General features: G+C 53.9%; 5 protein-coding genes across 5 annotated transcripts; 4 read left to right on the top strand and 1 right to left on the bottom strand.

Moving 5' to 3' along the window:
• Nucleotides 1-812: 812 nt before the first annotated feature.
• On the bottom strand, nucleotides 813-2,507 carry BAUCODRAFT_31136 (uncharacterized protein). Its single transcript, XM_007675333.1, has 4 exons — nucleotides 2,484-2,507; nucleotides 2,021-2,427; nucleotides 1,948-1,963; nucleotides 813-1,888 (listed from the first exon to the last, which is right to left on the bottom strand). Exons 2-4 carry the CDS (start codon nucleotides 2,075-2,077, stop codon nucleotides 936-938), a joined length of 1,026 nt encoding a protein of 341 aa, XP_007673523.1. The 5' UTR covers nucleotides 2,078-2,427; nucleotides 2,484-2,507; the 3' UTR covers nucleotides 813-935.
• A 1,251-nt stretch (nucleotides 2,508-3,758) lies between these two features.
• BAUCODRAFT_382713 (uncharacterized protein) lies at nucleotides 3,759-7,214 on the top strand. Its single transcript, XM_007675795.1, has 4 exons — nucleotides 3,759-4,681; nucleotides 4,738-5,168; nucleotides 5,218-5,326; nucleotides 5,400-7,214. The coding sequence occupies exons 1-4, from the start codon at nucleotides 3,851-3,853 to the stop codon at nucleotides 6,912-6,914; spliced, it is 2,886 nt and encodes a 961-aa protein (XP_007673985.1). The 5' UTR covers nucleotides 3,759-3,850; the 3' UTR covers nucleotides 6,915-7,214.
• A 133-nt stretch (nucleotides 7,215-7,347) lies between these two features.
• Nucleotides 7,348-9,115, top strand: BAUCODRAFT_31139 (uncharacterized protein). Its single transcript, XM_007675334.1, has one exon. The coding sequence runs from the start codon at nucleotides 7,515-7,517 to the stop codon at nucleotides 8,883-8,885; it is 1,371 nt and encodes a 456-aa protein (XP_007673524.1). The 5' UTR covers nucleotides 7,348-7,514; the 3' UTR covers nucleotides 8,886-9,115.
• A 441-nt stretch (nucleotides 9,116-9,556) lies between these two features.
• On the top strand, nucleotides 9,557-10,552 carry BAUCODRAFT_44540 (uncharacterized protein; the record flags this gene model as incomplete). Its single annotated transcript, XM_007675460.1, has 1 exon — nucleotides 9,557-10,552. A coding segment is annotated over one exon (996 nt), but the record flags the coding sequence as incomplete, so codon positions are not given.
• Nucleotides 10,553-12,197: 1,645 nt separating this feature from the next.
• On the top strand, nucleotides 12,198-13,308 carry BAUCODRAFT_382740 (uncharacterized protein). The gene is made up of 2 exons (XM_007675796.1): nucleotides 12,198-13,019; nucleotides 13,094-13,308. Exons 1-2 carry the CDS (start codon nucleotides 12,526-12,528, stop codon nucleotides 13,260-13,262), a joined length of 663 nt encoding a protein of 220 aa, XP_007673986.1. The 5' UTR covers nucleotides 12,198-12,525; the 3' UTR covers nucleotides 13,263-13,308.
• The last annotated feature ends 72 nt before the right edge of the window (nucleotides 13,309-13,380 follow it).

The following is a 13,380-nucleotide window of genomic DNA, read 5'->3' on the forward strand; positions in this document are numbered from 1 at the left end:
AGCTGTAGAAGGTAAGGACTCGGCCTATGCGGTAAACTTGATACGCGAAATCACAACGTCCACTGGATTCATGTTATGAGCAAGTTTGCAGGTAAGCCAAGATTGTCCAGAGATGCCTCTCTGCGAATCCGCCTTCGGGTGCGCTACACAACCAGACTCTGTGGACGGGCGACCAGAGCAGCTTCATCGCCAGACATTTGCCTCCTCCAGCCGAAGTCTCTCCGTCTCCGAGAAGTCGCAGCTGCCCAAAGCTCCTGGCTTCACCGCGTGAATACCACCGATCTTTTGTCCCCCAATGGTGCCGGCTCGCTGCGGTTGAAACGAGCAAGCCGCATCACATGCAGGTCGCCCTATGGTGAACGTCACGCGCCCCTAAATGCGACCTTGTACAGGGTGTATGACAGGGCGAAGCCATCGCCAGCCGTGCTACCGCGGTCCTGCACTGCCCAAAGACCCGTAACAGATAGCGGGCCGTCGGTGAGACAGCCGCCACTATGACCAAGCACACATTAACAGACACGCGTGCTGATGAGATCCTTGGTCGTCGGCGCGACAAATGCGTGCCCGTCCTCGAACGGGACATGCCTTTTCCCCATGTGTTGTAGATAAAGTCTCGAGGTTTTAGTATGGGTGACATTGACAATGAATGGACGTAAGGCCGCTCAAAGGTCCGCTTTGAGTGCCAACAGTGGCGCACCCCAAGGGCCATGAGATAAGGTCACAGAGAAGCATCGTCGAGAGCCAGTCGACCTACCTTACTAGATTTGTGAAGAGAAGAAGTCGTAGGGAATACATAAGTGAGACAGTTAAGTGCGCGGTTAATTGGGCTCCCAGCACTTGCGAGTAGTTTGCAAGGAGTTGTGCATCATATACACGAGTTGATGGACCATCCAGGTCGAGCGGCGAATCTCTGATACTACACACGTACCGCTTTCTCAGACCTGCTGCAAGAGCCACTCGACCCCCTTCACCGAGTCCTGGACAAACTTCTCGCTCGCTTTCAGCTGCGGCGCAACGCTCCAGAATCCGTGCGGTAGCCCTGGGTACATGTTGAGCTTCGTCTTGACACCCTCCTCCTCTCTTAACAGCCGTTCGAAGATCATCGCCTCATCTCTCAGCGGGTCCATGCCGCAGACCTGGAAGTAAGCCGGAGGATGCTTCTTGTGACCGGACGCAACGATGAAAGGGCTGAACAAGGGATCCTTGCGATCCTCTGCTTTGGGAACATAATTATTGAGGAAGAGCATGCAGGCCTTCTGGCCCAGGATTGGTGCATCCTTGTTCTGCTCCCAGGACTTGAAGTCCTTTTTGTACTTGTCTGGTATGTATTCGTGATACACAAGGGCCGGAATCATGAGGTGTGCGCCTGTGATTCCTGGCGTGTGGTTGCGATCTCGCCATAGATGTGTCACAACGGCCGTCAGGTTACCACCCGCAGAAGTTCCGCCTATGACAAAACCCTTCGACATATCAGCACCTAAGGAGGTGGCGTTCTCAGCGGCCCACTTTGTGGCATCATAGCAGTCGTTGGCCGCAGTCGGAAACACGTGCTCAGGAGCCAGTCTATAATCGACATTCACGCATACCATGCCGAGCTTGCTCGTCAGCAACCGACACAGGAGTTCTTCATTCTCGACGCCGCCGATACAGAACCCGCCACCGTGAAACATCACATATAACGGGCTGCCTCCTGCCGAGTCGTGATTGGGTTGGTAAGTACGGCAGAGGATTTCGTGGCCATCACGCATCGAGACTTGGTGGTCCGTCTCTCTGACGCCGGTCATCCCGCTAGCTGCGCCCATTGCAGCAGTCATGGCGACCTTTGCGTCGAAGATCCATTTCCGGAGCGAGGCAATATCTGGGAAGAGGCCAATGTCTGGTACCTGGCCTGTGTGTACGTGTCACGTAAGTAGGCGTAACGGTGATATGAGCTTAGTCTTAACACACCAGCCGCTTTGCACCACTGCTTGAAGGTTAGCGATATTCACGAAATGGTCTGAATGGATGGCTGTGAACTGACTTCCTCCCATTCAGGATTTGGCTTCGCCGTAGCCATCCAGTCCTGGATCTCAGCCATGTTAACGTAGTCTAAGAGGGATTATATCTTGATACAACTGCTGTACACGAAGTCTGACGCATATGTTGGCACGGCTGTGTTGAGGCTTCGATGTTAAGATATACACTCAGAAATAAGCGATGCACGTAGCATGGTGGCCTACCGCAATACATCCCTACTGTTGGGGCAGACAGAAGTCCCGGCTATAAGTACCCAAGTAAGTGGACGGTCGGACTAACAGTTTCATCTCTTCTGAGCGGCAGAGGTAGATGACAGCCTCGGCTTGCGCGAGGAGCTGGAGTCTGCGGGGTTTGTGTTCGGATAGTTGTGGTAGCCCGCGCTTTGAGGCTGGCAATTGAAACAGCGTGTGTCTGTAGGAGCTGTCAGTGCAGGTCTCTGGCGTACGCATTGGTAGGGATCAGCAAGCCTCCCAAACCCCAGGAAATATATCATGGCCACCGGCCCGCTTAGCTACACCATTGATGAAGCGCAAGACAGCAAGTATGGCCATAAACAGCCATAGCGAAGAAGGATGAGTACACTCTGTGTTTGTGTTGACGCTGAGGTCTCGGTTGGTGATGTCCACCGCTGGGTGTCGAGCTTGCATGAATGACTTCCGAATCACGACTGGCATCCATTTGCGCGAGCGAAAGCTGCACCGCTTCGGCACGCTTGGCCGCACTGCATCCTCGTAAGAACTCGAGGCATCTCCAAGCGTGGTTCTGCTTGCAATTGCTACCGTGATGGTACCCACAGGATATGAGGTAGCCTTCGTGGGGTCATTGAGGCCCTGGATGTGATCTAAACATATCTCTAGCAACTTGCGAAACGCTTCTATTGAACGGGCTCTTCTGAAGATTCCCGGTATCCCAGGGGACGTAGCATGCCTATTCTTCCCCAAGTGTTGGAACACGCCCACGGAAATGCGATAGGGCTACCCAGCCCAACCTCTGAACTTTGGGGAAAGGTTGTGCTTGCTGATTCTTGAGGACGCTACACGGAATGCTGGCTTTCATGGAGTGTCAGTCTCGATGTATGAGCGACGGAAGGCTCAGCTTGCCTATCTCGAAGCCGTTGTGATTGCAAAACCGCAAATGCCCCGCTGGGCGTAGAGTCCTATGACCTTGATATTGATGTTGGGAGTCTCTTATGCTCACCCACGACAAACACGTGGAATATCACACGCTAGGATACAGCATGGAAAAGACAGAAGGAGCGCTGTGGAATTGAACATTGTGACAGGAAAGGGGATATCTAACCAAGCAAGGTCTGCAGTACAAGCTCCACTTATCGCTCAAGCTCACACGACAGCGACGCTGAAGTGACTTCTTCTTCAGTCGATGTAGATCTCCTTTAGCCGTCTTACAGCTGACTCAAGGTGATGTTAAGAAGAGGAACGTAGATCTAGGGCTGCAGGTCGATATGATAAGGTGGATTCCGGGCGCGTGCACAGGCCATGAGGGTCGATCACAGAGTCAGCATGGCCACTTCGGAGTCCCTCGTTCCAACCTCCGCGTACCATCGAGTCGTTTGTCTACAACACGGTGTTCCTCAAGGTTCCATGCCGGCGTGGGAATGATGGGATTTGGGGTAGGACGATACCCTTTTAAAATGCGGGCAACAACAACGGACCTCTGCGACAAACGCAGCAGGCTCGCTTGCCCGGCGCGAGGCGATAGCCACTGTCCTTTCCCACTTCTGTCATTGTCTGAGCGTTTTGTATCTTGATCTGCTACCATCTCCTACGATTCAAGATTACCATTTTAGCGGCATTGGCGCTCTTAAAGCTTTGCCATGTACTCCCGCCATGCTTTTGAGCGTCCCCTTTCTTCGATCGAGAGCGTTGACTCCAGTGCTACAGTACGACACAACAGAGTTGGCAGCTTCTCAACCAATTCACTCTCCTCGGCCGGTTCATTCCTCAGTCCTCGCTTGCATCTGCACGCGCTATCGCGGAGAGCCAGTGCTTCCGCTATATCTGATGGATCGCACGTCGACGCCTCAGTGTGCCTGCCATCTGTTCGCTTTACTGGCTCCGAAGTGGAGACCGTTGACCATCGAGGTGACGGCCTCGGTGAAAGAGAAGAAGTCGATCGATGTGCAAGAGACGGACAGGATCACACCGCATCTGTTCGAACCTCGACAAGTTACGAGAGCTTCTACGACGTCCCAGAGTCACCTCCACCGCATGCCTTCACTAGGTGGGTTAGCACTTTGCGACGTAAGAAACAGCTAAATCCGAGCCCTGTGACACCGCGAACGCAACGGTGGACGTTGGACGACTTCGAGAGTAGGCATGCCTCGCCTGCCCATGTTCAGCCGAGTCACCACAAGAAGTCTAAATCGTGCGCGTCGTCAACGGCATGGGTGACAGCTGTGAAGTCTGCATCTGCGACGATTACGAGCGCAAGTGTGGCTGGGCTTTCGCGAATGAACAGCAAGGTCCGACGTGAGCGGCAGGGTAGCAGCGTCCTATCTGGGTCTGAGCCAAGGCCTTCGGTCGATACGCAGCGGTCGATGCTCGACTATGCAGCGAAGCAGCGCTCACGCAGGAGGTGCGAGAAACTTGAAGAGCTCATCAGGACTGAGGAAGGCTACGTAGCGGACCTCAAGGCGTTGTTTAACGTACCGTGCACTCCCAGTTGCGATCGTACTTCCTTGCTGACAGTCGTCCACACTAGGCGTTGCTTACTTTTTTTGGCGGTGAGAGTCAACCGCAGGCATTTGCGAGGCACTGTGCCTCCACAACAATTGCGCAGCTTGTTGCTGCTCATCAAGCACTCCTGGTCGAGCTACGGCGGCATCTCCCTTTCACAGGCCACGTCCGCTCACCGCGCACTTCGAAGGGTCATTCGCGGTACCACAGCATTGATGGCTCTGCTTCGCACAGCAGACGGCTTGGTAGCTTGCGTCATCCGCGCAGATCACTAAGCATTCACCGCTCTGACGAGGACGGGGAGTCGCGGTTGCTCTGCGATCCGGCGATTGTCTCCGCCGCAGTCGAGACGTTCACAAAACGGCTCGGAGCGTTCGGTTTGTATGAAGATTTCGGTCAACAGTACGACCTCGTGCGTCACGCTATAGAGCAGGCGCAAGAGGCATCACTGGTTTGGTAGGTCGCCAGACTTTGTCACGATGGTAGCTGCTTACTCCGTGATCAGGTTTGAGTACGATAGTGCGATCGAAACTCTGGCATACACTCTAGGCCCAATGCACAGCCGCAAGGCGAATTATCGAAAGGCTTTGAGTATGAAAGATCTGCTAATCAAGGTATGTGCGACTGACTCTGCTGCCCGTCCAGCATCCGTACCCTGAACTTGCTAATGCTTGTGCGCGCCTCCAGCCGATTCAGCGACTGCCACGATATGTACTACTCTTCACCGACGTTCAGAAATTGACACCCGTATATGACGACCCGCACGCTCACACTGCAGTAAGCGCTCTTATCCATGACCTCGAAAGGATCTGCGAGCGCGTCAATGAGTCGAGACAGAACGGAGAGTATCAACGGGCTGTACTGTCGACATGGCTTGTCGGCGACCGACTGCAATTTCACGGCCAATTACCTCAGTCTGCCTTCCTTCGGCTCCTCGGCCACGTCGTGCTTTGTGGTTGCTTGCATATCGCGTATCGAAGCAAGGACAGCATCAAGGGACGTTACACTATCTGTATCCTGTTCGAGACAACACTGCTCCTTGCCACTGCCGATGATGATGACTCTAGATACAGCGTGTTGGCAGGCATTGCCCTCGCTAATGCCACGATAACTGAATGCGACAATGGCAAAGGTTTGCAGTGCCATACAGCGCCCCACTCTTGGAAGGTAGTTTATCAACACCTTTCCAAGATGTATGAGATCATCTTCACCGCTTGCTCAGCCACTGAAGCCAATACATGGCGAGAGAAAGTGAGCGACCTCATCACTGTGCAGTCCAGAGCAGCTTCGGAGACGCATCGCCCAAGCCTAGAGCTGTGCTCTCCGCTAATCGAAGACATGCGGACTGTTGGAAAAGCATTGGGCAGGGCGGGCAGCTTCATTAGGCGCATGTCAAGGGAGTCACTGCGTCGTGCCGCGACTGTTACTGGTACGAACAACCTGAGCCAAGTGATCATAAAGAATACTCAAGCGGTCAAAGAGGCTCTTGACGCACCTTCAAGAGCTTCTTTACACGTTCCGAGGTCACAGTCAGTCGTTACGCCCAGCCACATCCAAACGCTCGCACCGCGTAGGGCAGACCGGGTACGGATCGAAAGCATCCTGAGCGGCGTGTGGACCAAGGAGCTGTTACCATACCCGGGCATGACCGCCAAGCGGTCAGACGAGATCCGCGCCTCTGCGAACCATGTCATGCGCAAGTTCAGTATGGCCAGCATAACGAGCAACTTCTCGACAACGAAACGTAATCCCAGCTACACAAGCGTGCAGGGTCTGCGCAAGGAGGACATGCCGCCGCCGCTGAACAGAGCCTCCAAGGGCAGCGACCGAGAGACGTTCAAATCGAGGCGGCCTCCTCTGGTTGACTTCCATACCGCGCCCGAGGCATTCCTGCCAGAAGACTTCGATTTAAACCCTACGACTGCCAAGCGCAAGCCTTCTGCCCTGCGGACTCTGACTATGAGCATGGAAAGACCGTTTACCCCGTTGCTGAACGAGAGTAAGCCGGTACCGCTACGTCGGGCGCAGAGTGTCCGAGATGTGGTTCGAGCTGCGCCGGTCTACACCGTTGTCCAGCAGCGCACCGTAACACCTGCTCCTCCGACTGTATCGAACGTTCCGATTGGCGAGAATCATGATGCTTCGGCTAAGACGCCGCGCAAGGCGAAGAGTAAGAGCAGGTTGCTATGGATTTTTGCATAGATCTGACCTGTTACCTTCTGTTCTGGTTATGAGCTGCTTTTGGATGTGCGATTGTTGACGAGGACTGCATTACGGCTATCTATGATCTTAGTCACAAGCATGGGTAATGAAAGCTCAGCATCGCGCGAACTGGATGTCGACGGGAACGTGGTCACCGTCCGAGAACACGTTGTGCGCAGTCTTTGCGCCCAACGGATATGGTGAACGCTGGTTACCACGGCGAAACATAGTCGGGTCCCACAAGGTCCACGTGTGGGACGCGTCTAAGATGTTGCCCGATGCAAATCTACCTTCCTCTTCGGGAATAGCGGAGATTACATATCTCGCCGTCGCCTCTTCGAGGCTCGAAGCACTACAGACATGGACCATCCACCACTATCGGGGCCTGTCATGTTGATAACAGCCGTCAAGGCTAGGATAGGGTAGGAGATCGACCATGCATAGAATCTGCCGTCATTCCGAGCAGCCAAGGAAAGGGTAGGTCACCGTGCAGTACAAAATGCTCTACCCCCTGTGTGCAATCTCTCTGCTATCTTCACCATCGAAGGGATCATATCGTTTCCTCACACTTGTAACTGAGAGCTACTCAAACTCGGCAACATGAACGTTGAAGAAAAGAACCAGCCTTTCGCGGCTCTTGACGGCCGCAAGTCCTTCAGTATCTCTGGCGAGCAGATAGTCACCTCTCTGTCCGAGGCAGATGAAGCCTTAGCTTTCTTAGAGAACCATCCCAGAGCTGCAGAGATTGCACAAGAAGGCGCCGCCATTCTTGAAGATGACAAGCAGCGGCGACGCCTTGTTCGGAAGATCGATCTCGCCATAGCACCCCTCCTCGCTGCCGTCTACTTCTTGCAATATCTCGATAAGACCACTCTCAGCTACACCGCCGTCATGGGCCTGCGAACAGACGCCAAGCTCCACGGTCAACAGTACTCGGATCTTGGTATGCTTTTCTACATTGGCTTCCTCGCGACGGAATTCCCAACGCAGTACATCGCCCAGCGTCTAGGCAGACTGTCTCTGTATCTGGGAGGCAACATCGTCTGCTGGGGCATCGTACTGGCTTGTCACGCCGCCTGCAACGACTTCGCTGGCCTCGCCATCTGCAGGACTTTGCTGGGCATGTTCGAAGCGTGCGTTGCACCAATTCTGGTCATCATTATCGCGATGTGGTACAAGAAATCAGAGCAAGGCCGTCGAGTCAGCTGGTTCTACGTCTGCAACAGTATCACGCAGATTGTTGGTGGCGCTGTCGCGTATGGTGCTTCGTTCGCAAAGGGTAGCTTTGCATCCTGGAGGATCTTCTATCTCTGCATAGGTGCCTTGACTGTGGTAATGGGCGTGCTTGTGGCTTTATTTCTGCCGGATAGCCCGGTCAAGGCTCGACGCTTCACGGATGCAGAGAAGGTGGCTGTGCTTATGAGAGTGAAGGACAACCAGTCTGGAACGCAAAACGCTCATCTCAAGCGCTCGCAAATCTTCGAGACCTTCAAGGATGCCCGTGTTTGGCTCATCTGCCTTAGCACCTTGCTCTCTTCGATCCCGAACGGAGGTATCTCCAACTTCAGCAGCATCCTCCTGACGACTTTCGGTTACACGTCGCGGGAGGCTCTTATTATGAGCATGCCTGCGGGAGCGATCGGCATCATCTTCGTCCTGTTCTCAGGCTGGCTGAGTGACAAGCTGAACGACCGCAGCGTCGTCATGTTCGTCTGCATCATTCCTACCATTCTCGCCGGAGCGTTGATGATTGGCTTTGATCCTACCGGTACTCCGCTAAACAAAGGTGCCCTCCTCGCCGCCAGCTTCTTGAGCGGTACGTTCGGCGCCGCCTTCATGCTGCTTCTAGCATGGAATGCGTCGAACATTGCTGGTCATACGAAGAAGGTGACCACGAACGCACTCACGCTGGTCTCGTTCGCTTTAGGTAAGTACCACTCCGGCTATCTCCCATGTATTGCTCTTCACTAAACGGTCAACCTAGGCAACATCCTCGGCACTCAAACCTTCCAGACAAAGCAAGCTCCAGGATACATCGGGGGGAAAATCAGCATCTGCGCTACCCTTGGCGCTTTGTGCTTTGTCATCGTGGGTCTGCGGTTCATGAACGATCGACTGAACAGGATCAACCAGGAGAAGCTGGCGGGTATGAGCGAGGAGGAGAAGGAAGCTATGCGAGAGAAGATGGCCTTCGCAGATCGGACGGACCGTGACAATGTCTTTTTCAAGTACACACATTGAGCAAGATACCGGTCGTGGTAGCGCTCTGCAGTTTGAACATATCCTTAACTTCCTACATAGCATATCGATAGATGACGAAGTAGCTACATCGCTAAGGAAAACATCGCCAGGGATATCGTCGCGTGATTAGGATGAGCCATTTCTCTGGCCGTGAAAGGTGCTCTCCTACATGTATACACCACTGTGGTTGGCGCCGACGACAGCTCTCTGGTGGGGTTCAGGGCACGCTTGATATGCATCGCATAAACAGCCGAGGGGTTGCATAACCCTCTCCATCTTCGTTCCTTCGGCTCCATCATACATCTCGAGCTTACATACGCATCGGTTCGCGCAGCTCTTCCAACTCGCATGATTAGTTGATCAGCTCGAGCCCGGCCCAACATATCCATGATATGGCACAACCTACTCCATCCCGTCTGCTGACCATCCCACCGGAGATCCGGGAGCACATCTACCGCCTGATCTTGCACCCGCATGCAAATAGGCAATACCACGAGGATGAGTATACCAGCTATGACTACCGGTCTGCACTGGTACTCTTTCGCATCAACCGTCAGATTTACCTGGAGTCTCGCAAGATCTTCCGCGATCTCAACGTCTTCGTTCGCATCGAAACGCCATGGCCGGAAGCACAGCAGCATGTCGCTTTGGAGGGTCATGTCCCCATATTCGCATCGGGGAAGAGGGTATCCAAATTCACTGGACACAGCTTGAACGTGGCTATCGATGCGCCGGATGTTTTCATCCCTTCGGCGACGGACGAGGAGCAGTGCTTCCTGATACTGTTGGATGATCTGGATAAGTTCACGCAGATGTGGTTCTACTCCAATCTGTCACATCCGGGCCTGAATCCGCAACTGCGGTTGACGTTGAAGCTAAGAGACCCATACACTCCGGATTGGGACGAAAAGCGGGTGTCGAAGAGCCTCCAGAGAGGTTTGCTGCTACCTTTCGGAAAGGTGCGCAACCTCCATTCCGTCGTGATCTCTGGCGATCCAAAACCCTTGCCGTCCATCGAGACGGAGCTCCGCGCTCTGCAAGCATTACCTGTGCCATCGCCGGAGCACTGTCTCCGGGAAGCAACTCGTCTCAAGCAAGAGGGTAATGTGGAGCTGACCGCCGGGAGGTACACTGCAGCCCTTGAGCTGTACAAGGAGGCTTGGAAGGCTATGCACGTAATTGTGGCGGGCAGGCAACGCCACATACACGCAGATAGGTTTTTCGCCGGAGAGTTGCAAGAAGAGCCTTATAAAGGCAAGATTGGACAGCAAGAGCGGTTGGTCTTACGGGTGCAGCTGGTTGCCAACACCTGTCAAGCGTATCTAAAGCAGGAGAAATACGACGATTGTGCCTACTGGGGCAAGCGTAGCATCTCAATGCTTCGCCAGGCGATGGGCGTCGATGAGTGGACAGATATTCCACCCGAAGACGAAGCTGTGCTTGGCTTTCCCGCCGCGAACGAGATGGGGAAGATCTACTATCGGACTGGCGTCGCATCGAAGATGTTGGGCATGAGGGATCAAGCGAGAAGTTTCTTGAGAGTGGCGCATCTCTATCTGCCATCGGACAAGAACGTGCAGAGAGAACTGGCCTCTGTTGCGCTGAGAATATAATAAGGGCTGTAGTCATTGCGCGGCAAGGTGGTCAGTCATGGTCGCAACAAGATGCCATCAGGCAACGGCATTGTGATGCGCCACGTGGTTGTAGTCGAGGGGTAGAGTTGTCAAAGTGAATGTGTTTGCGGAATACTGATTGACTGCCCACTTCTTCGGGCGCATCCCAAGTCTGCAGGGTCTTTTGCTGTTCTTGGATTGCGCATTGATGATGTACTCGGCCTGCTCCGCTGTCAATAAGCGGTAATTGACGCTTCGGGCATGATCTGCAACAAGTGTATCTGGTAGCCGTGAGGACGTCACTTTGCAATGGTTGGACGCAACCTCATCTCAATACTGAGAGTCGAACATCCACTACACAGATCTTGTAACAGCATCCACAATGTCGCAACGCACGAACAAGCCGAAAGATAACAAAGGTCAACAAGTGCTCAATCCTCTGGGAGCGCTATCTCTTATACCATTTCTCCCAATCGACGAAGACCGACGAGGCGTCATCAAGGCCGAAACAACAACGACCAAAGAAGTGCCAAAGGAGCGACGAAGACACCACCATAAGTCCTCCGGTTCACGAGATTCGCGCTCATCAACCGAGTCAAGCCGTAGCAGCTCCAGCCAAACGGACTCGAAGTCGAGTCATCGCAGCTCGAAGAAGAGCGACAGCGGGTCTGGAGCTGTGATCTATGAGGAACGAGTTCGAACTTATAAGAGGGTCTGAAGCGGCTGCCTCTCAAGCGAAGAGTGCCCGACACTGAGGGTTGGGTGAATGTACGACTAAGTGGAAGCTGCTTGAATGTGCATGGTGTCTGTGGTGGGCGAGCGGGCGCAAATCGGTGGTGGCGGACTTTGATGCTATGTACGAGACCATGACTGTATGAGTATGACCGTTTCTGGCTTTTAGTGCGTCTGTATTCATAGTGACTGGGGTCGAAGCTCTTGCAGCGCTGCTTCATGATGAAAGGCAATCGTCAGCTACGCGTCTCTGTATCGCAAAAAGAAACCTGTCCTACGCCTTCTCCAGCTCTGAGCAGTATGCTCAGCCGCTGATGAAAAAGTATAAATTGGGTGGCGGCGGATGCGTGCTTCGACATGCTGGTTATCAATTAGACCCTCGTAGCAGAGGGCGCGAGATTTAGCGCGGTCTTGCTCGTCAAATGTTAACAGTAAGCACGTACCTGCCATATGCCGTCGCTGATTACAGACCCTACACCGAGTTCCCTCCTCTCCGCTACGTAGTGCGCGCAAAGGACGCAGTTCAGCGGGGTGTAACCCCAGCGCGTATTGCATGCTGCCGTGCTGACGGCGGAACAGTACCTCGCGTGGTACAGCAATCAGCCGGTACTGACCACGCATCGGCAGGCAATCTGGTGAGGGAAAGCCTGGCAGGACATCATTGCCCTTCAGGGCGCTGCCCCATCTCGCGAAGTGCCCTGAGCCTGCTGACCAGGTAGATTATGGTTTGACAAACCCGGTTCTGTCGTGATGGGTAGGCAAAAGACAGGTATGAAGTTATGCTTCCGTGAAAGGAGAGGAGGTTGTCTGTCGAGAGCAGAAGAGGCACGTCAAGGAATTAAAGAGTCAGACTTTATGTGCGCTTCGCGGGGTGATGGGCATCTTATCAACAGCTGCGCGTTGCGCGACAGACGACGTCACTGCCGTGAACGATGTGAGCAAGGCTGGCACTACACACATCTGCGCACCGTTTGGATCCCAAAGGGAGGAGATCGTCATCGAGCGCGGCGGTAGGGCCTTGGGGCATGGCGAAGAGGACGGGAAGCAACGCGATGAAGATGGTGCCAAGCGTCCTGAAGCTTCCCCATGGCAGCAAGAAGCTCAGCTGCAAGGAAGGACGGCAGGCAGAGAAGCGTCCAAGAAAGAGGAACGACGTGCCAACAGACGAGCGCCGGAGGAAGCGAACGAACCGAGAGGTATGCTTCCTACATATTGTGCACGGCGTAAGCTGTATCTGCATTTGCGAAGCGGTCAGCAGCAAGACTACTGATTGGGATGCTCGACTTGCTATCAGACTACACCTGAGCATGATATTACCAAGAACATCACGGAAGAGAGCCATGGTGCTATGGAGTGCGTATATTATTCCCACTGGACATGCTCAGCATGGGCTGGCCCAGCATCTGTCAAGCCATCAGCAGCTACGCATTCGAGTTGAGACCGCTGAGATGACTCTAAGCCATACCGCAGATGACAGGCTTGTGGAGAGTGCTGTTGAGAAACTGTCGCGCAGACACTTGTATGTCCTTCCCAGATGAGCACATACTGCTGAAGCATATACGGCAACCCTAGCACCGTACTGACGTCCAACAGCAACGAGATGCGAAGCAGCAAGATCGTCTCGCCTGCGGCATACACTTACTACGATGATCAAACACCCGTACGTTCGACAGGCTACAGTTCTGATCCACTCAGAAACGGCAGGGGAGGACATGAGGAATATTCGAGTCCGCGAGCAGAGATCGACGTGGGCTGTTATTAAGTTCCGAGGCGGGAGATGGATCAAAGGAATTTCATAGCATCCGTGGTTAAATCCGGCGGAGCGGAGGCATCCCGAAGTCTCCACGACAACTTCATTGGCGCTCGTGCGTTTGACTCAA

The sequence above is a fragment of the Baudoinia panamericana genome (assembly GCF_000338955.1).
Source record: "Baudoinia panamericana UAMH 10762 unplaced genomic scaffold BAUCOscaffold_3, whole genome shotgun sequence".
In the NCBI taxonomy this organism is placed as follows: Eukaryota; Fungi; Ascomycota; class Dothideomycetes; order Mycosphaerellales; family Teratosphaeriaceae; genus Baudoinia; species Baudoinia panamericana.